The sequence below is a fragment of the Dreissena polymorpha genome, chromosome 3 (genome assembly GCF_020536995.1).
Source record: "Dreissena polymorpha isolate Duluth1 chromosome 3, UMN_Dpol_1.0, whole genome shotgun sequence".
NCBI classification, from domain to species: Eukaryota; Metazoa; Mollusca; class Bivalvia; order Myida; family Dreissenidae; genus Dreissena; species Dreissena polymorpha.
The window spans coordinates 18108736-18135251 of NC_068357.1; the positions used below are offsets into that span (position 1 = coordinate 18108736).

Genomic DNA, 26516 nt, shown 5'->3' on the forward strand with positions numbered 1-26516 from the left:
GATATATTAATTGCTTTATAACGTTTGAGTTAGAATTAGCTCAAAAATATATGTTAAACTTAAGTTACCACTGATTTGGAAATTCAAGCATCCTGGGAAAGGGAGTTTTTGCCACTGGTTGATGTTTTATTTTCATATGTCATTTAATTTAGCGAATTTGTTAAAATGACGTTTAACTCGCCTTGAGCTCAATGATAATCATTTGCTCCACCCATTATTATGAAGGCACAAATCTGTGGACAGTCTGTTGCTTTGGTAGATATTGCTCTAGATGTGTTTAAGCATACACAAGTTAAAAGCACTTTTCAAAATGAAGTTAAACAATTTGCAAAGCTGTGTGTTATTAAACTTGCATTTCTTTTCAATTTCATTGTATTATTTACCAACATAAGTTAAACTGTTTAATAACTTTCACTTAATGTTTTTTACATGTGCAACTTATTCCTACCTGAATTGATTTAGCATCAAGTATTTCTTTATAAGACTCTATTTTGTAGTTCATGTTTCTGCTCTAAATTTCTAAATGTTTAAAGACATTTCTGTTAAATTTTGGTAACTAACATTTTCCTTATAACACAACTATGCAATTTGTTTACTATGTTCTGGGACAGCCCCTTGTACATTTACTCGACCTTTTAATATTTTAAGTGCATTCTGAATCGTTTTCCTGTATTTTGTTCCTGTTGGTAGAATAGCAACTAGCCAGTTTATCTACTTGATGTTATCGTTGCCATGCTGCAATTTGTTCCTTGTCTTTTCAGGCAAAGTGGCGAAGTCTAAGACTCAATCAACAGATTGGTAAGGTTCATAGTAGTTTCATAGTAGTTGCATAGTAGTTTTATAGTAGTTTCATAGTAGTGACATAGTAGTTTCATAGTAGTTTCATAGTAGTTTCATAGTAGTTTCATAGTAGTTTCATAGTAGTTTCATAGTAGTTTCATAGTAGTTTCATAGCAGTGTCATAGTAGTTTCATAGTAGTTTCATAGTAGTGACATAGTAGTTTCATAGTAGTTTCATAGTAGTTTCATAGTAGTTTCATAGCAGTTTCATAGCAGTGTCATAGCAGTTTCATAGTAGTTTCATAGAAGTTTCATAGTAGTTTCATAGTAGTTTCATAGTAATTTCATAGTAGTTTCATAGTAGTTTCATAGTAGTTTCATAGTAGTGTCATAGTAGTTTCATAGTAGTTTCATAGTAGTGTCATAGTAGTGTCATAGTAGTTTCATAGTAGTTTCATAGTAGTTTCATAGTAGTTTCATAGAAGTTTCATAGTAGTTTCATAGTAGTTTCATAGCAGTGTCATAGAAGTGTCATAGTAGTTTCATAGTAGTTTCATAGTAGTTTCATAGTAGTGTCATAGTAGTTTCATAGTAGGTTCATAGTAGTTTCATAGTAGTTTCATAGTAGTTTCATAGTAGTTTCATAGAAGTTTCATAGTAGTTTCATAGTAGTTTCATAGTAGTTTCATAGAAGTTTCATAGTAGTTTCATAGTAGTTTCATAGAAGTTTCATAGAAGTTTCATAGTATTTTCATAGTAGTTTCATAGTAGTTTCATAGTAGTTTCATAGAAGTTTCATAGAAGTTTCATAGTAGTTTCATAGTAGTTTCATAGAAGTTTCATAGAAGTTTCATAGTAGTTTCATAGTAGTTTCATAGTAGTGTCATGGTAGTTTCATAGTAGTTTTATAGTAGTTTCATAGTAGTTTTATAGTAGTTTCATAGTAGTTTTATAGTAGTTTTATAAGAGTAATGATGCTCTGATGGATAAATGATGTTAAACCCTTTACTACGTAGATACGTATTTACACGCATTTGTAGTCCTTTATAAAAATATATTAAATTTAAGACCTTTATTACTAGATTCAAGTTTTTATGCCCCGGTTGGATGGCATATAGCATTTTAACTGTCTGTCCGTCCGTCCGAAAACTTTAACATTTGCCATAACTTTTCAATATTGAAGATAGCAACTTGATATTTGGCATGCAGGTGTATCTCATGGAGCAACACATTTTGACTGGTGAAAGGTCAAGGTCATCCTTCAAGGTCAAAGGTCAAAAAAACAAATCCAAAGAAAGTAACAAGCTTTAAAGGGAGATAATTTATATTTATCATTTGGCAGGTACGGATCATTTTTACAAGGAATGTAATATTTTATAAAGAGATATAATCAACAACAAAAAATCAAAGCAGCGCAGTAGGGGGCATTGTGTTCAAACACATCTGCAAACCTTAGATACTGATGAGCAGCAAACAGCATAAAACCTGAACAGACTGCGAGTTACTCGCAGGCTGTTTTGGTTTTATGCTGTTTGCACATAGCCATTGTCACTTTGCTCCTGAGTGGGAAAGGATTTATTGATGTTGTCTCAATCCATATCAGAAATCATTTTAGTTGCACTCTGAGAACACAGGGCTTAAGTCATGTGAGTAAAGTGTCGACCCAGATTAACATAATTGTGCAGTCAGCACAGGCTAATCAGGCACAACACTTTCCACCTTGACTTGACTTAAGAAAAGACTCACTTTTACTGAAATTCTATAAATGCCAAAAGTGCTGTCCTCGATTAGCATTTGCAAACTGCATAGGCTAATTTGGATGACACTTTATGTGCATGCATTGAGTCCTGTTTTCCCATGGCATGTTTTATTTGTTTATGGCAATACAACCTTTATAGAGGATTCCAGCTAAATGTATTCCTACTTATAGTTAATAACAAACACACCTGTCAAAAACATGATGACCATGGTACAGGTAAATATGCCCTTGCCTGAGTGCATGCTCACTTTTTCTCTGTCTAAATAATTAGAGGGTAATACACGGCTGAGCCAGGCCGTGTAATGGTAATCGGCTTGCAGAGAGCATAATGGCCTGAGGGCCATTTGCGACCTGGGGCTGATTATCACTGCCCGGCCCGGCTCAGCCGTATATTGACGTCTGTAATATATCTCTTACTTTGTTTTGTTTGTTTTTGTTTTGTTCTTTCTCTAAAGTTTATTACAGAACCAGCTTTTCGTACTTTTATTTTCATTCAATTGATTATGCAATTTATGAAGTATTTCTGTTACGTAATTTCTGTGACGAAAAACACCAGTTTCTACTATTGGGACGTTAAAGGTTTATATTAAATATTTTTGAAGCATCAAACAAAAACAAAAACGTGTATCGGATTGTGCATTTGTCTTGCATAATTGGAAGCTTTGATAAAAAAATTATGCCCCCGGATCGATAGATCTGGGTTATATTGTTTTTGGCCTGTCTGTCTGTCATTCTGTCCCAAAACTTTAATATTACAGTAAAGTTTTAAGGTCAAAGGTAAAAAAACAAAAAAACTTTAATATTACAGTAAGGTTTTGCAATAACTTTTGAAATATTGAACAAAGCAACTTCATATTTGGCATGCATGTGTATCTCATGAAGCTGCATTTTGAGTGGTGAAAGGTCAAGGTCATCCTTCAAGGTCAAAGGTAAAAAAAAAAAGCGGCGCATTAGGGGGCATTGTGTTTCTGACAAACACATCTCTTGTTGTAATTGCTCCGACACGTCATTTGATTTTGTGAATCGTGTTTTTGGTGACAGTTGTTAGCATTCGCAACAATCATGAGAGGGCCGATTATTTATAATGCCCCCACAATGGTGATAATGGCATGAAAAACTGTACAAATTTATTACTATATATAGGAAGGTATGTATTATTACTGTTTAATAAATATCTTTACCACCTCAATAAAACTTATGTGTTACTTCCATTATTATTGAATGTTTTATGTTATGTAATGTTATTTTGTCATATCTGTTTGTGTGAATATAATGTGTATATTTAAGTATAAAGAAATGTACTCTTGTACACGTCTGAATAAACTGTCCGTCTGTCCATCTGTATGTCGTTCTGTCTGTCTGTCATCAGAACTTCTCACAGATACTTGCTTAAATGCTTCTCATATTTAAATGCTGTGCATTCATTTAATTTTGTTGGCATGAAATTTTAAGGATTTGTAAAATTGAACATATTCCTTGTGATTTGGTTTCACATTGAGCCTTTAATATTATCGTGTTTAAGTCTTTAAAACAACAGAACAGATGCATATTTTTTTTTACTTTCAAATGCGCACAAGGTAATGTTTTTGATTTTGAGACTAGTAGAAAGTAATCCATCAACAATAGCTAGTGAAGAGTTTTAATGGGCCACATTCATGGAAAAGTACGCTTTTGTGAATTAATTTTGTTTAAAGGTCTGATCTTAATAAAAACAGGCTAATCTGGGAAGACACTATATGCACATGCATTAAGCCAAGTTTTCACAGAGCGAGGTTCAAATGTTTTGTGTCAAAGCCTGTTGTATTTTGCTCTATTGTAGGTCATCAGCTGACCTGGCGTGATGTGTTCAACCTGGCTGTGAGGTATCGACGTATGGTGGACCCAGAACAGCCCGTCCTTTGGCTCGATAAGATAGGAGAGCAGTCTAGCAAGAACAGCTATAAAACCACTATAACACTCATCAAGTAAGGAAGCAAATTTCAGTATCATAAATTTAAGATAGCAAGTAAGATAACAGAAATTAGTTATCTTTAATATAGCCGTGCTCTGGAAAAACTGGTCTTAATGCATGTGCGTACAATGTTGTCCCAGATTAGCCTGTGCTGTCTTTATGAAATTTGTTTAGCCCTTTGCATGCTGGAAAATTTGTCGTCTGCTAAAATGTCGTCTGCTCAATTTATAAAATTAGCATTTTTTTCGATTTTTTTTCAAAGAATACTATCAGAATAGCAAACAGTTTGGATCCTGATGAGACGCCACGTTCTGTGGCGTCTCATCTGGATCCAAACTGTTTGCAAAGGCCTTCAAAATTCGGTTCCCGCACTGAAAGAGTTTAAGGTAGTCTCTTTGCTGACGGAAAGTGTCAACCAAGATTAGCCTGTGTGGACTTCACAATCAAGACCATGTCATAGAACTAACAATACATAAATATGTGTGACATGTTTTCTTTGGACTGCAGTTTAGACTTTGCAATACTAATAATTTGAATTTAACAAATTCATTTAAATATGTTTATTTGATTTTTATAAAGATCAAACTTAATTAAGTTTGAGAACAATTCTACTTACTTTGAATCGACAGAGTAAGAAATAACATTTGTTTTATGTACTGCATTGTGAATCATATAATGGTACAACCTGTAATGTTATAAAGTGCTTAGTATAATTTGCATTTCAGGGGTTCTGTGAATAACATCAAAACGATGCCGTATTACAACCTAGTGTTCAAACTTGTAAAGACCATGCTGGAACATTATTCCGTGTCAAGGTATGACGAGTGGTCTATTTATATTGGTATTACAGAACAGCTGTTTCTGTACAATGTGCTGAGTGGTCTTCTTATATTGGTATTACAGAACAGCTGTTTGTGTACAATGTGCTGAGTGGTCTACTTATATGGTATTACAGAACAGCTGTTTGTGTACAATGTGCTGAGTGGTCTACTTATATTGGTATTTCAGAACAGCTGTTTGTGTACAATGTGCTGAGTGGTCTTCTTATATTGGTATTACAGAACAGCTGTTTGTGTACAATGTGCTGAGTGGTCTACTTATATTGGTATTACAGAACAGCTGTTTGTGTACAATGTGCTGAGTGGTCTACTTATATTGGTATTACAGAACAGCTGTTTGTGGACAATGTGCTGAGTGGTCTACTTATATTGGTATTACAGAAGAGCTGTTTGTGTACAATGTGCTGAGTGGTCTACTTATATTGGTATTACAGAACAGCTGTTAGTGTACAATGTGCTGAGTGGTCTACTTATATTGGTATTACAGAACAGCTGTTTGTGTACAATGTGCTGAGTGGTCTACTTATATTGGTATTACAGAACAGCTGTTAGTGTACAATATGCTGAGTGGTCTACTTATATTGGTATTACAGAACAGCTGTTTGTGTACAATGTGCTGAGTGGTCTTCTTATATTGGTATTACAGAACAGCTGTTTGTGTACAATTTGCAGAGTGGTCTACTTATATTGGTATTTCAGAACAGCTGTTTGTGTACAATGTGCTGAGTGGTCTTCTTATATTGGTTTTACAGAACAGCTGTTTGTGTACAATGTGCTGAGTGGTCTACTTATATTGGTATTACATAACAGCTGTTTGTGTACAATGTGCTGAGTGGTCTACTTATATTGGTATTACAGAACAGCTGTTTGTGTACAATGTGCTGAGTGGTCTACTTATATTGGTATTACAGAACAGCTGTTAGTGTACAATATGCTGAGTGGTCTACTTATATTGGTATTACAGAACAGCTGTTTGTGTACAATGTGCTGAGTGGTCTTCTTATATTGGTATTACAGAACAGCTGTTTGTGTACAATTTGCAGAGTGGTCTACTTATATTGGTATTTCAGAACAGCTGTTTGTGTACAATGTGCTGAGTGGTCTTCTTATATTGGTTTTACAGAACAGCTGTTTGTGTACAATGTGCTGAGTGGTCTACTTATATTGGTATTACATAACAGCTGTTTGTGTACAATGTGCTGAGTGGTCTACTTATATTGGTATTACAGAACAGCTGTTTGTGGACAATGTGCTGAGTGGTCTACTTATATTGGTATTACAGAAGAGCTGTTTGTGTACAATGTGCTGAGTGGTCTACTTATATTGGTATTACAGAACAGCTGTTAGTGTACAATGTGCTGAGTGGTCTACTTATATTGGTATTACAGAACAGCTGTTTGTGTACAATGTGCTGAGTGGTCTACTTATATTGGTATTACAGAACAGCTGTTTGTGTACAATGTGCTGAGTGGTCTACTTATATTGGTATTACAGAACAGCTGTTAGTGTACAATGTGCTGAGTGGTCTACTTATATTGGTATTACAGAACAGCTGTTAGTGTACAATGTGCTGAGTGGTCTACTTATATTGGTATTACAGAACAGCTGTTTGTGTACAATGTGCTGAGTGGTCTACTTATATTGGTATTACAGAACAGCTGTTTGTGTACAATGTGCTGAGTGGTCTACTTATATTGGTATTACAGAAGAGCTGTTTGTGGACAATGTGCTGAGTGGTCTACTTATATTGGTATTACAGAACAGCTGTTTGTGTAAAATGTGCTGAGTGGTCTACTTATATTGGTATTACAGAACAGCTGTTTCTGTACAATGTGCTGAGTGGTCTACTTATATTGGTATTACAGAACAGCTGTTTGTGTACAATGTGCTGAGTGGTCTACTTATATTGGTATTACAGAACAGCTGTTTGTGGACACTGGCCCCGTTTCATAAACAATTCTTAAGTTTTTCGTAAGAATTCTGCGATTTTTACGTACGAACGTTCTTACGCCAATTCCTACGAACGTTTCATAAACGCGTTCGCAGACTTAAGAATTCTTACGAATCTTACTAACCTAAAACCAGTCTGCGCTCTTTAATTGAAGGTTTTCAAAGACGTAAAACTAACATTAGGCGCCATCTGTCAGATTATAATAAACACTACGAAAACTAGTAGAAAAGCAATAAAACTAATTGTTATGTATACATTTATTTTCCTCTTTTAAAATAAATAAATGTGAAATTTCAGCAGAAATGCTTTCAAATGAGGTCGACGTTTTATGACGCTAAACGTGTTTTTATATGACGTTAAATAACTGCACTTGATTAGTTGAAATTCATTCAGGTGAACTGAAACATATATAACTTGTGATCTTGGTAACTAGTTCAGACGAAAAAGGCACTGACCCTCGCGAAGTTATCGCTTATAATGTAAACAACGTTTTTAAAGTTTGTTGAGTGTAACCATTGCTTTGTTCTTGAAATTGAAATACCCATTGGGATTAAACGAGCGTAGCCGTAGAGTAACAATACGATGTTGAAATTTACTGTCAAAGTTGGATAGAGTTACGCTGATTTACAATGGAACAAACTGCTATTGATTGACATGGAGGATTTCTAAATTAAGGAGTTGATATTCCGCATCAGGTAAGATGACGAATCTACATGACACCATGATAAAAATCGCCTTTGTTAAAGGGACTTGTTCACAGAGTTTGGCATGTTTTGAAGGTAATCATTAAATGCTTTTAATTGATAAATGTAAACATCGGAACTAAATAGTTCCAGTCCAGTATAAACAAATGATAAAATTAAAGAAAGAAAAAAATGTAATCCACACCGGGGCTTGAACCACTGACACCTGGAGTGAAAGTCTAGCACCAACCACTTGGCTGTCCGTACTGATATAGTACGCTCAGGTGTACTATTTATACTTTATGAAAGCAATCTTTGTTATGTCACAAATTATAGCTCCAATATAAAAACAAGAATAAAGGTAGAAAAGGAAACAAAGAGAAAAAAAAGTTTACCACATCGGGGCTCGAACCACTGACCCATGTAGTAAAAGCCAAGCGCCGAAACCGCTCAGCAAACCGTCTTCACATGTGGGTTTGTGTAATTCAGAGTTCATGTTTGGGTCGTCATTGAGTTTTTACAACTAAATTATGTGCGGACCTACCATTTATTTTATACTTTGTAAAACCATCAGCGTGTTGTTACAAAATATAACGATGACACAAGAAATCAAAAATTTAAAATCGTTTCGTGTATGAGACGCTTAATAACTTTATCAATTTCTAACGATAATTTTTAGTAAAGTAAAGTGTATTTTCAGTATAAGTCTGTGGCATTAGTGTAATTTCGCCCACTGATGTATATTGTTCATTTATTTCTTAAATCTGTGACAAAAAGTTGAAACATTCTCATTTTGATAGAGTGTGAACAAGTCCCTTTGACATTGACAGCAAATGTTTTGTTTTGGAAGGTAAATTAATACTGGCTAAATTTGCAGGTGTGTTTTTGTTTTAAATTGAGATGGTATGGCATTAAAGGTTTAATACTTACTTTGTTTATATGTCAGAGTGTAATATTATTAAAGATATGTGTAAGTTTGAGCTATTTTTGTCAAAACTTACATGTAACATGAATAAAAAAAAGTCATTTACATCTGTTAAACTTTTAAGTAATGTTTAAATTTCTATTTATTATTTAACAGTCCCTTCTGTTGAGATAAGACTAAACAATTGACAAAATACTCTTAAGATAAGCTGTTATTTACTTTGTGTGTTGTAATTTGGACAATAATAAATTAAATTCAATAAAAGTATAATTCTGCTTTGGTAAGATATATTTTCTGATTTAAACAATATTTTGTAAAAAGTAAGATTTTTATGTTTCATATGTCGGGTAAATATACTACAATCCTGCTAAAAAAATGAAATTCTATCTAATTATGTGAGTTAAACAGTATTATTTTTTTCATAAAATCATGCATGTCAGTCATTTTTTGTAATTTAATACCGTGTTTAAATTTAATTATGGATATTTGTTATTAAAGAAGTTTGTGTTTTAGGTGAACAGATACTTCATGAATTATATGAATCACCAGGGAAAGGACCCAACTACTTGCACAGATGCATCCTGGCGGGTGAAAGAAGGGATGATCACTTTGGCAACAGATTGTTCAACTGCTTGTAAGAACTTATGTTTTGCATATAGTGACTGTTATAATTCTTACTCCTTTAAATGATTCTTTGTAACTTTGGTTTTACTAAAACATATGCATCGGAACACTACAAAAGTAAAAAAAAAAAAAGTTTAAATGTTAAGTTAATTTTATTGACAAGTTTAAATTAAGAATTCCGATGTGAAGGGAATCCATTTGAGATAAAGATTTCAAAACATATCTTAATGATTAAAGAAACTTGTACATGCTAAAGTTTGGTGTATCCTGATGATTACCAGCCATAAGAGTTTCAACCATGACTGTCAGTTTTGTGTTATTCCAAATTATTTTAAGATACATTAGTAGGATTACATTTTTGATTTTTTTGCACTGGTACTTTTTTATGTTTAATTTTTATTTACAGAAATGTTGATGTGGACTCAGTCAAAGAATTTGCTGTAACTGTGTATGTCTCTTCACTATGTGGACATAAAGTGCTACAGCTGGTTGGAGATTAAGATCACAATGTACTGTTTTAATGGAGAACATCTGTGAATATTTATTCTAACAATGGAAATTCAAACCTGAATTATTATAATTAGAAAACATTTTCATGTACATGCTGGAATTTTATTTGAAGTGTAAAACTAAAATAATTTAGAATTATTTTTAAACACAAACACAGTTTTATTATAGAAATAATTGTATAAACTTAAGAGAAATCAGTGTTTAAGTGATGCATTTTATTTAGTGTTTGACCTATTTAACACCTTAACTATGTTTTTTTATGTTGAATGTAATGGTAATAAAAAAAACCATAAGCTGACATCCAAAGGGTTTTAACCTTAAAGGGAATTGTTCACAGATTCAGGCATTTTTTTAAAGTATGTCAGTAGAAGCCTTAAATTGCTAGATTTTAACCTCAAAATAGAATTTTAGAAGAGATAAAAACACCAGAAAAATATTGGTATCCATGGGGGTCCTTAAATTATTTAACCTATAACACTCGGCCATCTTGAATTTTATATTTAAGCATTCATTTTATACTTGATATATGTGACCCATGTGAAATAACAAAATTTAACAGAAAAAACAGAATCATTAAAAATTATCCAATCATCACCCTGTTTAATTGTATCCATTACACATGATGAATACTCATAAAAAAGCTGTATTTTCAGTTTGAGTCTACATCATTAGTGGCATTTTGCTCCCTGATTTACAGTACATGTATTCTTTTTTATTTTGTATCTGTTCCTTAAATTTGGAAAATGGTCAGTTTTACTATCTGTGCACATTCCTTTTGATCTTTATTCTTAATTTTGTGATCAATGGAATGCCTATTTCAATAGTAAATGAGATTACGGGTAAGTACTTGTTAAACAATAAGGCCGTAAAACGTGCAAAGCCCTTCTTTATTGTATCTCAAATTGTGAAAAGCAATTCTGAGATTTTTATGTTTTCTAACATTTAATTACTTTTTTGAGTTACTTATTATAAGTAAATGTAATTTTTGTAAGATTAAAATGCATTGACTTGTTCAAATAAAAATAATAACATATGAAAATATACAATTTTGTGTTGTGTAGTACATTTGCTTCCATGGCAACCAATTTATTTAAATGATACCATTGTTATTTTTCTACATTTTGAACACCAAATTAACTCAAAATAGTCACATGGATGTACTTTTCAATTATGCCATAAATTATAAAACAATATAAATACACTAGTCATAATTAAAGAGATTGTTGTTTTTTAAACTGAATTTAGTAGTTTTTTTTTCTGAAAATAATAACCATTTCCAAAAATATTTCAGTTGGATGTTGGTAAAGCAATCTATGCATGTTAACTAAAGGTCTATTTTTATAGGGAACAAAACATATATTTACCTTCTTTAAGATACTTTTAGACCAGTTGGCAAAAAAAGTTGATCTGAATCAAACACATCGTTCATCGAACATTGAAAATTATCACCGAAAATCAAAAAAGTTTGTTTCCGCTTGGATATCAACTAATAACTAAAAATCTATTATTGTTGTTCATTTGAAACATGATTTTGAAGCCTTTATAAATATGGTAAAAAGATGTTTAGTTGTGATATCATAATTTGGATTATTATCATTAGCTGTCTGGCATGTATGTTCTAGTTCTACCCAGGAAACAGACTCAAGAGATGTCCACAGTTGAGTAAAAGCCAGATAATGTTTTGGTATCTTCTATGTATCCAGATCCAAACATTTAATACTTCCCAAACAATACAATTTTGTAAATGAAATTATAAAAAAATTACCTTATTTACAAAGGGAAAACATTTGTTCTGCTTCTCCTGTTTTGGACATTCCATTTACAATAATTCAGTGACGCATCAAACAGAATCAAAGATAACCTTCCAGTAAATTCAATCCTAGAAGGAAACTCATTGATTTTGTTACACTCTGTTAAGTCGTTAGTGCCAAAAGTGGTTGATCCACTAAACATGCCAGTGTCTTGCATCATCCATGACCATGTATTCCAATTTCCAGTTTGCTTCATACATTCCAGTTTGACATAGATCTAATTAAACTTTCATATACAATTTACTTCTGTAACAATCCTCTCTTCTGTATTTACACAATGCTTATCCCGTAGTACAAAGCATGGCCAGAGGTAATTTAAAACAAAAATCCATTCAACTTTGTTTACATTTGACCTTGTTTTTTCGTCGCGATTTGGCAAACAAGGGAAACAACTGTGCTCTCTATAATGTACTTCAGAAAGATAAATTTATTACAATTTACCGATTTTGTCAGTTTCAAGAGAAAAGTCACGCCCCTTTTGTCGAAAATGCGCTTAAAATCGTTTTTTTTTATTTTGGAAAATTTGTGAAGACGTGAAATAGCTAAGGCGGCCATATTTGCGAACGCTACGACAGCCTAGACCATGCGTAACTTTAACGTTGGAACTTACGAATTCGTAGCAGGTGGTTGCGTAAGTATTTTTTTGTGAAACGCTTGAATTTTCTTACGGACTTCGTAAGTATACTTACGTAAGAAACCGTGCGTACGAACGTTTATGAAACGGGGCCAATGTGCTGAGTGGTCTACTTATATTGGTATTACAGAACAGCTGTTTGTGTACAATGTGCTGAGTGGTCTACTTATATTGGTATTACATAACAGCTGTTTGTGTACAATGTGCTGAGTGGTCTACTTATATTGGTATTACAGAAGAGCTGTTTGTGTACAATGTGCTGAGTGGTCTACTTATATTGGTATTTCAGAACAGCTGTTTGTGTACAATGTGCTGAGTGGTCTACTTATATTGGTATTACAGAACAGCTGTTTGTGTACAATGTGTGCCTGTTTATTTACAGATCTTCGATAGATGTTATGGAGAGTTTTATTTCTTGAACTTTTGGTTTATTTTTTAGTGTAAGAATTAGGAAAGAAAGTACAATTGCTTTTGGCTAGATTTTCAATTTGTAATCTCTCTAATTTCCATACCTTTTGCAAGGAGTTTCAATATAAGATCTTTATTGTTTCCATAGCTTTTGGCTAGAGTTTTAATTTGTAATCTCTCTAGTTTCCATACCTTTTGCAGTGAGTTTCAATTTCAGATTTCTATCTCTATTATTGCCATAGCTTTTGGCTAAAGTTTCAACTTTTGATTTCTTGTTTTCAAAGCTTTTTGTTTGTGTTAAATTGTTATCTCTAATTTTGAGACCTTTGGCTTTTTATGTGAGATCTTAAATAAATTGTTTAAACATTTGATGATATCTATGGAATAATTGTGAAATAAGTAAACTACAATTTATTATACCTCCTTGTTTAAATGCTTTTATTTATTCCCAGTGAAACTCTGAAATCAAAGCAGACCAGTATCAAAGAGGACATTGAGAATTCCAAGACTTGTGAAGACTTGTTAACCATCAGCAAGGTAACAAGGAACTTTTCCACAGAAAAGCTTATCATTTTAACCATGTTTTTGGTTTAATGCAAGTGTGTGAAGTGGCGTCCCAGATTAGCCTATGCAGTCCGCACAAACTAATCAGGGACGACACTTTCCTTGTGGATTTTGGTTTAGCATAGACTTCCTTTAAACAAAATATTATATGAGAGCGAAAGTGCTGTCCCTGATTAGCCTGTGCAGACTGCACAGTCTAATCTGGGATAAATCTTTATTTACATGCTTTAGCACAAATTTCCTTGGATATGGCTCATTTGATCAATATCCAGAGCAGGAATTATTGTATATTCGATCATTTGATCCTTGATTTTATGTTACACCCTAAGACAGCATCTCGTTTAAGGACATTGAGTCATAGATTTATGTCAATCTCATTTAAGAAACATTTACAATGTAAATCACTTCTTAAATCTGTTTAGCTGCCTTTTTTATAAAGCAAACAATGACACTCCAGAAACTCTATGTATGGATTTCCATCATGCTGAAAAAGATAAACAGTAAATTTATCCTTCTTTGCCATTTCTTCAGCAATTGGTAAAGTTTCAGGAACTACCATATTTTGAATAACCATAAATTTCCTATCAAACCTGAAATGTTTATCTGTATTAAGAAAAATTCTCTTCACGTAAATGTTTACTTTCTATATAAACTGTAGATTTTGACTCAGAAAAATTATATTTTGATACAAATTAAGCAAAAATAACTACACACATGCAAAGGCCAAGAAAGTGAAACAAATATCAGGGTTGTTAGGTTGCCTTGCTAGAATTGGCTAGTTAGTAATGACAGTTCAGTAAATCATCTTGCATTTATTTTTAAAAAAAATGTGTTTATAGTTGCTGATGCTTATAAGTTGTACTCGATGCACACAGTACTGGTAATTTTTTTTAGCATAGCTCCGGGAAGATGAGGTTTAAGGCATGCGTGTTAAGTGTTGTCCCAGCCTAACTCCTGCATAGGCTTATGAGTGATCACACTTTCCGCCTAACTTGGAATTCACTAAGAAGTGATTTTTTTACAACGTAAAATACTATAAAAGTGGAAAGTGTTGTAACTGATTAGTCTGTGTACCGGTAAACTGTTAAGCCTAATCCGGGACGGTTCTTTATGCACATGCATTAAGCCTGGTTTTCTCAGTGCAATGCTCATTGTGAATGAACAAATTGTTGATTTCAGAAGTATCAGCCAGACCAGAATGGTTTCGTGGTGTCCACCCAAGTCCCCAGCACCCGTAAACGGTCTGAGAAGGACAGACTTGATGGAGCCATGCTTGTGCTCACTGAGGATATGTATGGCAATTCTGTTCATATTGGTGTCATTTACATGCTTAAATTTGAACCGCACTCTGCGACAGCAGGTCTTAATGCATATGTGTTAAACGTCCCAGATTACCCTATGCAGTCTGCCAAGGCTAATCAGAGACAGCACTTTTTGTCTTTATTGGATTTTTTCTAAGAAGGAAAAATATACCATAAAAGAGGATACTGTTGTCCCTGATAAGCCTGTGCAGACTGCATAGGCTGATCAGGGATAACACTTAACGCTCATGCATTGAACTCTGTTTTTTCTGGGCACTGCTCTTTTTATGCCTGTGGATCAAATGAGTGGGGGTATATTTTGCCAGTTTGTCTGTCATTATATGTGTCAGTCTGTCATTCTGTCCCAAAACTTTAACCTTTGTCATAACTTTTGCAATATTTAAGATAGCAACTTGATATTTGGCATGCATGTGTATCTCACGGAGCTTCACATTTTGAGTGGTAAAAAGGCAAGGTCATCCTTCAAGGTCTAAGGTCAAATATATGGCTTTAAAGCGGCGCAGTAGGGGGCATTGTGTTTCTGACAAACACATCTCTTGTTTAATATGAAATTGTGATAAAGGTTCAAATAAACATTAAGCATGTATATATTTAAGACAAAAGAAGCTGTTAATGTTAAAATGTAGAAAGATGTAGAAAATAAACTTTGGACTCTTTTTTCAGAAAATGTCATTAATTGTATCTTTAAAAATGGCAAAAAATGCATATAAAGCCATTTAAAATGTTACGTTTGGTATTACAACATTAAAACTACCTGTTTGTCTGTTTGAATCTGTTTCTACAATAGCACATGGTCCTATGCTAAGTATTTGATTAAATTTAATAGAGGCGTATTTGCCTGAAATATATGATTGGAACTATTTAACCAGAAACATATTTTCAGCTTTAATTTGTTTTAAAACTGTTAAGTCATATGTTCTGATATTTCAGATCCAAGCAGATAATGTTCACAATAGACGTAGCCAGCACGCACACGCGGGCAGCAGATTACCACGCAGAACTTTCCTACATTTACAATCAGCTTCAAGACGAGATAAGAAGGACCGGCTCTAGTAAAGTCTCTGTAAGTGGGCAAACATCTCATTCTGGGAAAATGGGACTTAATACATGTGCATAAAGTGAAGTCCCAGATTAGCCTGTGCAGTCCGCACAGGAATACGAGACAACATTTTACGCCTAGACTGGATTTTTCCTTTGAAGAGACCACTTTTAAACAAAACAATCCATGAAAGTGGGAAGGGCAGTTTCTTCTTAGCTTGACTGCACAGGCTAATCCTGGACAACACTTCGCACACATTCATTAAGCCCCATTTTCCCACATCAAGGCTTATCTAAGATTGTGAAAGTTTGTATCTTTGTCACATGTTATTTAATTTGGAAACAAATCAAGAATGTATAGAAGTTGGCTTTCCATTCATAACAGCATTTTAATGTATTCATGTACTCCTCATCATCTCTCAGAACAAACAAAGTTTTGCAGATAATTAACTTGCTGAATTAACAGATACAATAGGCACCTTATTAAGTTTATTTGTAAAATGTTTGTATATACTGTCAATGAAATAATTTTGAAACTATCACATACAATTTTTTTGAAAATGTAACATTTAACACATACAGTCTACTTTCATTATCTCGACATCGGATATCTCGATTTTCTCAATATGTTGAAGTAACATCAGTGTCCCAACTTTTTTCCTTCTTTATCTATATTAATAAACATCGCATATCTCGATATTCTTTATGTTGAATAATTCGATATCTCGATATAAAAATTTGTCCCGAGTCCCGATTTTACAAGTATTTACTGTGGTTTATCTCGAAGTGCGAATAAATGTCTCAGTGTCGGCAAAGGTGAGAAATTGTTTCTTTGATACTTCACTGTCCCGCTTCGCCCGGCTGTTCCCAAATTGTGCGGTAGATAATTGATCAGTTAATTGCATCAATGACCACACGTGTGTAATGTCGTTAGCCATTAAAATGTGTGTAAGGCCTGTCACTTTGTAACCTGGGGGTTAATTTTATCCTGTGCTAATAATATATTGAACTTTGCATTTCAAACTGCAAAATGTACATGTACAGTTCAGTATTCCGGAACGTGATTTACGCTTGTTCAGATGAAAAACCCTCGTCTTGATTGGACGTCAATTGCATCATTACTTTAAATAGCAACATTACTGGATGTTTACAGTTTAGAAAATGATAACCTCATGTGTTCATGCAATTCAGTAACACTTAAAATGTCATTTTAAGCATTAAAATAGCAAATTTAAATGTGCCTTGTAAAAACGCGTATATATATATATCAGATATAATAGATAGGGTAGTAGAGAGTATTATGCAACACGGTGACGGCGTTATTTAGACCACAAAGCAGGTATATAGATGTTAAAAACAAGGTAAATTTTCGTCTCATTTTTTTTTCTTTGAAAACACCTAATCGAATATCTCGAACTCTCGTTATCTCGATATTTTTAGCTCCACTGGCCAGAGGCCAGCGGGGCTTATGTCATGGTCTTGTGTCCGTTGTGCGTGCGTCCGTGCATTATCTTTTCCTTAAAACGTATTCTTCTCCTAAACTACTAGTCCAATTGAGATGAAATTTCTCAGCAATGTTCCTGGGGTGAACCTTTTTCAAATTTGTTCAAATTATGCCCCTGGGGTCAAATTTGACCCTGCCCAGGGGGTCACAAAAATGAAAATTTGCTTATATAAGGCCTATTTTGTGAAAACTTTCAAAAAATTTTCGTCGATAACCATTGGGCCTAGGGCTATCAAATTTGGTATGTAGAGACATCTAATAGTCCTCTACCAAATTTCTTCAAACAATGCCCCTGAGGTCAAATTTGACCCTGCCCCAGGGGTCACAAAATTGAACATATGCTTATATAGGGTCTATTTTGTGAAAACTTTAAAAATCTTCTGTCCATAACCATTGGGCATAGGGCTATCAAATTTGATATGTAGAGACATCTAATAGTCCTCTACCAAATTTCTTCAAATAATGCCCCTGGGGTCAAATTTGACCCTGTCCCCGGGGTCACAAAATTGAATATATGCTTATATAAGGCCTATTTTGTGAAAACTTTAAAAACTTTCCGTCCATAACCATTGGGCCTAGGGCTATCAAATTTGGTATGTAGAGACATCTAATAGTCCTCTACCAAATTTATTCAAATTATGCCCCTGGGGTCAAATTTGACCCTGCCTCAGGGGGTCACAAAATTGAACATATGCTTACCGTAAATTCGCGAATATAATACGCACTTTTTTACCTGCCAAATTTTTCTTCAAGTAGGGGGTGCGTATAATATACGAATTTAGATCAGAACAAAAATTTTCCTGTGAAAATGTTCAACTTAATCGTTGTAATTCGCTGCGCGTAAGCCATTTTGAATTACACAATTACATCAACGGGGGGCAACTGTGCTTACGGTAATTGTCACGGCTACACCGTATAGTACCGTACATGCTAAATAGACCAACCATCGATATTATATATATAATAATAATAATAATACTTATTATTTTATAATTATAATTATCATCTTTCTGAATATTGTCAAATGGAATTAAATGTTATAAAAAAACAGCGTCTCTGTTTCTTTCTTTTGCTGACTGCTTGACCCGGGTGTCAGCAGGTGGCCCATGTGTTATCGGTAAAGGTGCTGAGAAGGGCCATCGCTTGTCAGCGGGACCCGTGTATTCGAGGTGTTGACAAAAAGGGTCCCGATCTGTGATCAACTCGTCACTAACGAGAAACAAAAAACAGCCCTTTTCAGGGCAACCATTTGTCTTAGAAAGAATTGTCTCAAAATTGTCACATTGGTATCAAATTAACCATATGTTTGCGTTAATAAAACAATCAACGGTAATATAAACAATAGACAGATATTTATTATGCAACTGTCATGACAACGGCCCGATAACACATCGCGATCAATATACCGGGGTAGCACTGTGAAACAGATGTGTGATAACGCCAAATTGGTTTGCTATTTTCACAACACAAAAATATATTTTCCCCATTTTGTTGCTTACCTGACGCTTACGCTAGCAAATCTATTTCTCATGTATTTTCCTGTCAAGTCTTTGTCTAAAAGCGCGCGAAAATTAGAGTGGGTGTAAACACTGTCGAACGTAATGTGTACTGGGAATGCAATAGCTTGCCGATATGGTCAATAATTACCGGTATTGCTCTAAATGTCGTTATTGTTTAAAATAATACGTTCAAATAAACTTAATGGAGAAAATATATAAAGACATTTAACATGTGGGAGAACAAATGACAGCGATCACTTTAAACAGGAATCTTCAATCTGAAATTTTATTTTAACAAGTGTGAATACATTTTTTTCGGAAATGACAGTGTCATGACCGATTTCGGACACTGAATTTTTTAGTGTGTATTTTACTCAGATTTTGAATTTTTACCAAAAAATTTGGACCAAAGTTGGGGGTGCGTATTAAACACGAGGGCGTATTATATTCGCGAATTTACGGTATATAGGGTCTATTTTGTGAAAACTTTAAAAATCTTTACGTCCATAACCATTGTGCCTAGGGCTACCAAATTTGGTTTGTAGTGACATCTTATAGTCCTCTACCAATTTTTTTTTTCAAATTATGCCCCTGGGGTCAAATTTGACCCTGCCCCGAGGGTCACAAAATTAAACATATGCTTATATAAGGCCTATTTTGTGAAAACTTTAAAAATCTTTCTGTCCATAACTGTAACGCATAGGGCTACCAAATTTGGTATGTAGTGACATGTAATAGTTCTCTTCTTAGTTTGTTCAAATCATGCCCCTGAAACTTCCCCGGAGTCACAAAATTGAATATATGCTTATAAAGTTCTTTTTTTTTTTAACATTAAAAATCTCCTTGTCCATAAACATTGGGCCTAGGGCTACCAAATTTGGTATGTAGTGACATCTTATAGACAATCCCAGAAATCGATACCTCCCGGATTACCCGCCCCTGAATACTCTCGCGCGCCTTCAAAACGGTACTGAAGAAATAAACATGGACCTATATATGTGTGTTTAGGTCCCTACGCAAAACAAGGAAGCGAAACGGGTTTATCAAATATATTTGAGGATTTAAAGAGTTTCTGTTATCGATCTGACAACCATATAATAGTTCGTGTTTTTTTTTATTAATATAAATTACGTAATTAGTAGAAATAAGGTTCATCTGCATTCGTTTAAGAGTAATAACACACAGCATGGACATGGACCTATTGTGTAGGTCCCTAGCATGAATAAGGTCTTGATTGTCATTTAACATGTTATTTAAAGGTGACGCGTGATATCTTATCTAAATTTCGGTATCAACACATGTGCAGACATGTGGTGTCACGGGCAAACCCATAAACGCTTTTAATCCACACTTGGAACATCGCCTCCCATTGAGCGAATTCGTTCGCGCCTTTATCCCTGATGTTTTTTTTTCAAGAGATGTATGTTGCTGTCATTTATAATCCGTAATTAAAGAAAAATAAATCACTTATTTTGTGCGTGTTTTTATTGTTTAAGCGTAAATTTAGACCGTTTTACGAGCATTTAATAAAGACATACGTTAAGGAAATCTAGAGAACACAATTGGAACTATTTAAGTTTATTTAAGGCTCATTATTTTTCATGTTGAACATTTCAATTGTGAATTAAGATGTTATTAAGAAAATTTAATAATATTTCAGGCAACATGTAAAACGTTATTTAAATAATAATATAAGAAAGTTGTAGACAAAAGCTGATATGTCCTTTTCAATAAAAAAGTATGACATATCCTGACATCTAACACAGTTGCAAGCGAATAACTCCGATACTTGTTCATTTAAATCACAAAATTCATTTTCGGCTAGTTATTTTTGTATTAGTTTGAGAGCAATTTTTAAATAAAAGATTGCTAAAAACCACTTCAGTTTTAGACTAAACTAGATACATTATTTTAATTTAAAAAAAAAATCTCTACTTGAAAATCTTACAGGGTTTCGATAACAAAGATTTACGAAACAATTTTAGAATCACAAACTTCATTTCGGCTATAGATTTGTATATTACCTTTAAAATGACACTTACAAGGGAAATATTAATAGCGAAATGGTAACTGTTTAGACAAACAAAGAGATGTATTATTCAATTAAAGAAGTCGTCTTAAGTCTTTAATCTTACAACGTTTCTTAATGAATATCTCCGGAAAGTATAGAAAGAACGACATTTAATAAGAAATAATTTAGGCTTAAACAAAGGCAGATATCAATTTAATTGTCTACATCGATCTTATATCTATCTAATTAATATCAAAGATCTATCCAAAAAATATGGTCTGAATGGATGTTTCCAATCTTTATATATTGATAGATCTTTGTTAATATCTCCGGCACTATTTACGCTAAAATCACAACGTTTACTTCACACTTTAGATATTTCTATACCTTTATAATTATGCTTGAATAATTTCATTCCATAAAGAAATAATTAAATTTTATAGAAAGGCATTACTGAAAGGTATGCTTAAAAATGCCAACTCGGCCTTAAACATTACGTGTTGTCACTGAATATTGTTGCAGAGACACATATTTTATGAAGCTATCGTGTATATTTTTAATTTAAATTATATTGATTTACGATGTGATACATATCAACACTTGGTTTCACTTGTTTTCAATCCTAATGTGCGAAGTCATAAAGTACTGTTTATTGGAATAAAGCGGGTGTACACTATGATAACGTTGTAATCTGTCAAATTCTTCAGTACCGTTTTCAATCGCGGGTTACGTAAAAGCCAATATGGCGGCGCCCATATTATCGATTCTGGGATTGTCTACAGTCATCTACCAAGTTTGTTCAAATTATGCCCCTGGGGTCAAGTTTGACCCTGCCCCGAGGGTCACAAAATTGAACATATGCTTATATAAGGCCTATTGTGGGAAAACTTTAAAAATCTTTTTGTCCATAACCGTATGGCATAGGGCTACCAAATTTGGTATGTAGTGAAATCTAATATTTCTCTCTTAGTTTGTTCAAATTATGCCCCTGGGGTCAAATTTGAAACTTCCCTGGGGGTCACAAAATTGAATATATGCTTATAAAGGGCTTATTATGTGAAAACTTTACAATTCTCTTGTTCATAACCATTGGGTCTCGGGCTACACAATTTGGTATGTAGTGACATCTTATAGTCCTCTACCAAGTTTGTTCAAATTATGCCCCTGGGGTCAAATTTGACCCTGCCCTGGGGGTCACAAAATTGAACATACGCTTATATGGAGTCTATTTTGTGAAAACTTTTAAAATCTTCTTGTCCCTAAACATTGGGCCTAGGGCTTCCAAATTTGGTATGTAGTGACATCTTATAGTTCTCTACCAAGTTTGTTCAAATTATGCCCCTGGAGTCAAATTTAAACTTGCCCCGGGGGATCACAAAATTGAACATAAGCTTATATAAGACCTATTTTGTGAAAACTTCAAAAGTCTTCTTGTCCATAACCATCCGGCATAGGGCTATCTAATTTAGTATGTAGTGACATCTTATAGTCCTCTACCGAATTTGTTCAAATTTTATCCCTGCAGGGGTCAAATTTGACCCTGCCCCGGGGGGTCACAAAATTGAACATATGCTTATACACAGGGATCATATTTTCCCGCAACATCAATCAGTCTGGATTGAAATAGGGAAAAAGTGTTCAAAAATGTATATCCAAAACGACATATTACGTTAAAACATATACCATTGATTTTGCCATTCATAAAGGTGGTATAATTAATGTACAATTTAAATTGCCATAGGCATTTTTTTTTTAATGGAACATACGAGTTTTCTCAATTTTTGGTTTTATCATTTGCTATTTCATTGTTGTTTCGTGTGCTGTTTTATCTGACGTTTTTCATCATTGTCGATATTATTAATCTGTGTAAGTCTATACCGATGTTTTAAATCGTTGTCGACTCGATAAAAGCTTACAAACATGCACTGAACAAAACTAATGTCTGTGCGTAGTTTGGCTACTGACAATAATAAAACCAAATAGTTAAGAAATAATATGTGTACGTTATAGTTTGTTGTCGAATAACCCACGGCCGATAGTTAAGATGCGTAGGGATAAAATCACGAGAGCGAAGCACGAGTGATTTGAAACCATGCATCTAAACTTCCGGTCGTGGGTTATTCAACAACAAACAATGAAGTACACAAATTATTTCGATTCTAAAACGATTTTTACTAATGATTTATACAATGTATATTATTTTTCTTGGGTACTATTTTATGTGAAGTTCCGCCCATAAAAAATAACTTTCGGCTGTTCTGTCCATCAGATCCGCGACTTTAATTCATTTATTGCCGGATTATTACGCTGGTGGAAAATGTATCGGCATGTTTTGTTTAGTTACAGCGTGTGCTTTCAGTTTATAAGGTCCGCCCACATTTTTTGCAGAATATCGGATTTTCTGCTTTGTTTATATGAAAGTTTACTGTATCATGCATGAAATGCACAATTTCCACAAGGATAACATCGAGGTTTTCATCTCTGAAGTAACTGTCCACGATTTTATTGTGGACGTGTACACATTACGGACCGATTGGTGAGCTTGGTTTTAGCTAGTGAAATTATCGATTGATATTGACACGGGGCTATTCACGCATGACTAATACACAGCCGCGCGAATCTTCGCTGCTTGGGGTCATACTCTGATACTAGTCGGCTTACATGGTGCAATAAACTGGTCCTGACCGGTTCAAAGACTGCAAAAAAGCGAATGGTTTATCACACCTAATCGAGATACGAATGTAATAAGGGTGTGTTAGCATGTGCACTGTGTAATCGATTTCATGACATGGGAATTCTGGCAAACAGAATCGGACCGACTGTTTGGAATTTTCAATCAGTCTTTCATGACCCCAGTCGATCTAGGACCGACAAAACCGAAAAAAATATGATCCCTGCTTATACAAGGCCTATTTTGTGAAAACTTTAAAAAATCTGTCCATAACCATCTGGCCTAGGGCTATCAAATTTGGTATGTAGTGACATCTTATAGTCCCCTACCAAGTTTGTTCAAATTATGCCTCTGGGGTCAAGTTTGACCCTGCTGCATGCCCCGAGGGTCAAAAAATTGAACATATGCTTATATAATGCCTATTTTGTGAAAACTTAAAAAAAAATCTTGTCCATAACCATTAGGCCTAGGGCTACACAATTTGGTATGTAGTAACATTGTATTAGTTCTCTTCTTAGTTTGTTCAAAGTATGCCCTAGGAGTCAAATTTGAACCTGCCCTGGGGGCCACAAAATCGATTATATGCTTATATAGTGCCTATTTTGTGAAAACTTTAAAACTCTTTCTGTCCTTAACCATAATGCATAGGGATACCAAATTTGGTATGTAGTGACATCTTATAGTTCTCTACCAAGTTTGTTCAAATTATGTCCCTGGGGTCAAATTTGACCCTGCCCGGGGGGGGGGGCACAAAACTGAACATACGCTTATATGGGGCCTATTTTTTTGAAAACTTTAAAAATCTTCCTGTCCATAACCATTGGGCCTAGGGCTACCAAATTTGGTATGTAGTGACATCTAATAAACCTCTACAAAATTTGTTCAAATAATGCCTCTGAGGTCATCTTTGACCCTGCCCTGGGGGGGGGGGGTCAAAAAATTGAATAAACGCTTATAAAGGGCCTATTTTGTGAAATCTTTTTAAATTTTCTTGTTGAAAACCATTCAGACTATGGCTACCAAATTTGGTTTGCAGTAACATCTTATAGTCCTCTACCAAGTTTGTTCAAATCATGCCCTTTGGGTCAAATTTGACCCTGACCCGCAGGTCACAAAATTGAACATTATATACGCTTATATCTTGCTTATTTTGTGAAAACTTTAAAAATATTCTTGTCCTTATTTCTAGGACCTAGGGTACCATATTTTGTATGTACATGTAGTGAGATATAGTAGTCCTCTACAAAGTTTGCTTAAATTATGCCCCTGGGGTTAAATTTGACCCAGCCCAGGGGGTCACAAAAGTGTACATGTGCTTGAATAGGGCCTATATTTAAGTATTTGCACATGCAGAGAATATTTGATTCAGCCTTTTTTCAGCAGTGGAGTGATACAGGGCCATTATGGCCATCTTGTTTCTTGTTGCCGCCGACTTCGAGATAACGAAAGTAGACTGTAGTTTAGTGCATGTTAAATCTCCAGAATATAAAGCTTCAAACGTTCCTATACAGATTGACACAGTGGAGGTTATGATATTTATTATATACCAATAAATATTTCTTCTAAAGTAATGTGGTATTTTCACTATAAAATACCAGCTAGCACAAAGGAATAACGTTTATTTCAGTGTGAAACAGCTGGGAAAACAGACTACATGTATTTGTTTGCCCATAGGTTTTCAGAAATTTCAGTAATTTTCTGAATGATATTGGGAAAACTCCTGTTCTATTTTTAGACTTTTGGTAGAATGTATTTATTTTTGTCTTTGTATTACATGTGGTATGTTATGCTTTGGTGTAAATTTCAATGACAATTGTTGTTTTCATGAATATTTAGGATTTGTTTTTCATTAGAGGGTATGTAATACATAAATGAGGCTTCGAAAAAATAAAACATCAATTTCAATGAAAATGTTGTTTTCAAGAATATTAAAGAGTTGGTTTTGATCATACTAAAAAATTATAAATTGGTCAGGCTTGTAAATACAACATAACACATTGAACTTGTGCATTACGACATTATGGAAGACACCGTCATTTAATATACTATATGTATATGAGACTTGCTCTGGGAAAACAGGGTTACTGCAAGTGCATAAAGTTGTCTCCCAGCAGTCCACACAGGCTAATCAGGGAGGACACTTTCCACCACAACTCGATATTTTATTTTTAAAGAAAGAGAAACTCGATTTTTCATTTTTAAAGAAAGAGACTTTCTTTAAAAGATAAATACCTAAAAAGTGGAAAGTGTTGTCCCTGATTAGTCTGTGGGGACTGCATAGGCTTAACTGAGACAAAACTTTACTCCCATGCACTCAACCCCTTTTCTCAAAGCGATCCTCACTGGTATGTGTTAACTGTGTATTTCAGGAGATGGATCCTGTTATCAACATCATCCTTTCTCTCTCCTACTACTTCTATAACCTCATGCCTCTCTCCAGGGGATCCAGGTATGTATTGCTTCTTGTTGCAGAGGCGTCTCTTTGTGAGTAATGCTCTGGGAAAACAGGGCTTAATGCATGTGCAAACTGTGATGTCCCATATAAGCCTGTACAATCTGCACAGGCTAATCTGGGAAAAGACGACACCTCATAAACTGGATTTTCTCTAAGAAGACACTTCCTTAAACAAATATATCATAAAAGTGGAAAGTAATGTCCCTGATAAGCCTGTGTGCACAACACAGGCTCATCTTGGACAACTTTTTACACACATGCATTAAGCCCCATTTTCCTAGAACGAGGCTTATATGTCATCAAAGCATAAACTTATTTTGCAGTTAAGCAATGTTCTTCTACACATGTGCATTTAACTTCTTATGAACAGTTAAGATAATTAATTATGTGAGTTTATTTTTACTTTACTGTCTGGATGTAAACTGTATTGTTATTGAGATAAATCATTGATAAGACTTCATGTTAATTCAATCTACATCTGTTACAGATGCATGTGCACATTGTGTTGTCCCAGATAAGCCTGTGCGCAGGCTAATCACAGACACGCCTCCGCCCAAACTGGATTTTTGCCAAGAAA

General features: G+C 34.3%; 1 protein-coding gene and 1 long non-coding RNA gene across 6 annotated transcripts in view; both read left to right on the forward strand.

The window, feature by feature from the left end:
- The window catches only part of LOC127873145 (tetratricopeptide repeat protein 13-like), a 71110-nt gene that overhangs the window by 39440 nt on the left and 5154 nt on the right, over window positions 1-26516 (forward strand). For 3 of the 4 annotated variants that reach the window (XR_008045996.1, XM_052416792.1, XM_052416791.1), the window contains exons 15-22: window positions 762-798; window positions 2711-2755; window positions 4359-4503; window positions 5216-5305; window positions 13328-13412; window positions 14619-14731; window positions 15692-15824; window positions 25854-25933. Coding sequence is in view for 2 of the 4 variants with exons in the window: in XM_052416792.1 (XP_052272752.1) it covers window positions 762-798; window positions 2711-2755; window positions 4359-4503; window positions 5216-5305; window positions 13328-13412; window positions 14619-14731; window positions 15692-15824; window positions 25854-25933 (728 nt within the window). In the remaining 2 variants the exon portion in view is untranslated. The remainder of the gene's footprint in view (window positions 1-761; window positions 799-2710; window positions 2756-4358; window positions 4504-5215; window positions 5306-13327; window positions 13413-14618; window positions 14732-15691; window positions 15825-25853; window positions 25934-26516) is intronic. The other variant, XR_008045997.1, reaches the window with a different exon arrangement.
- Window positions 7736-10842, forward strand: LOC127873162 (uncharacterized). 2 transcript variants are annotated; one of them, XR_008046006.1, is made up of 3 exons: window positions 7736-7975; window positions 9402-9522; window positions 9919-10842. It is a non-coding gene; the product is annotated as an uncharacterized LOC127873162 (long non-coding RNA). The 2 variants fall into 2 exon arrangements; XR_008046007.1 differs by lacking the exon at window positions 7736-7975 and adding an exon at window positions 9085-9168.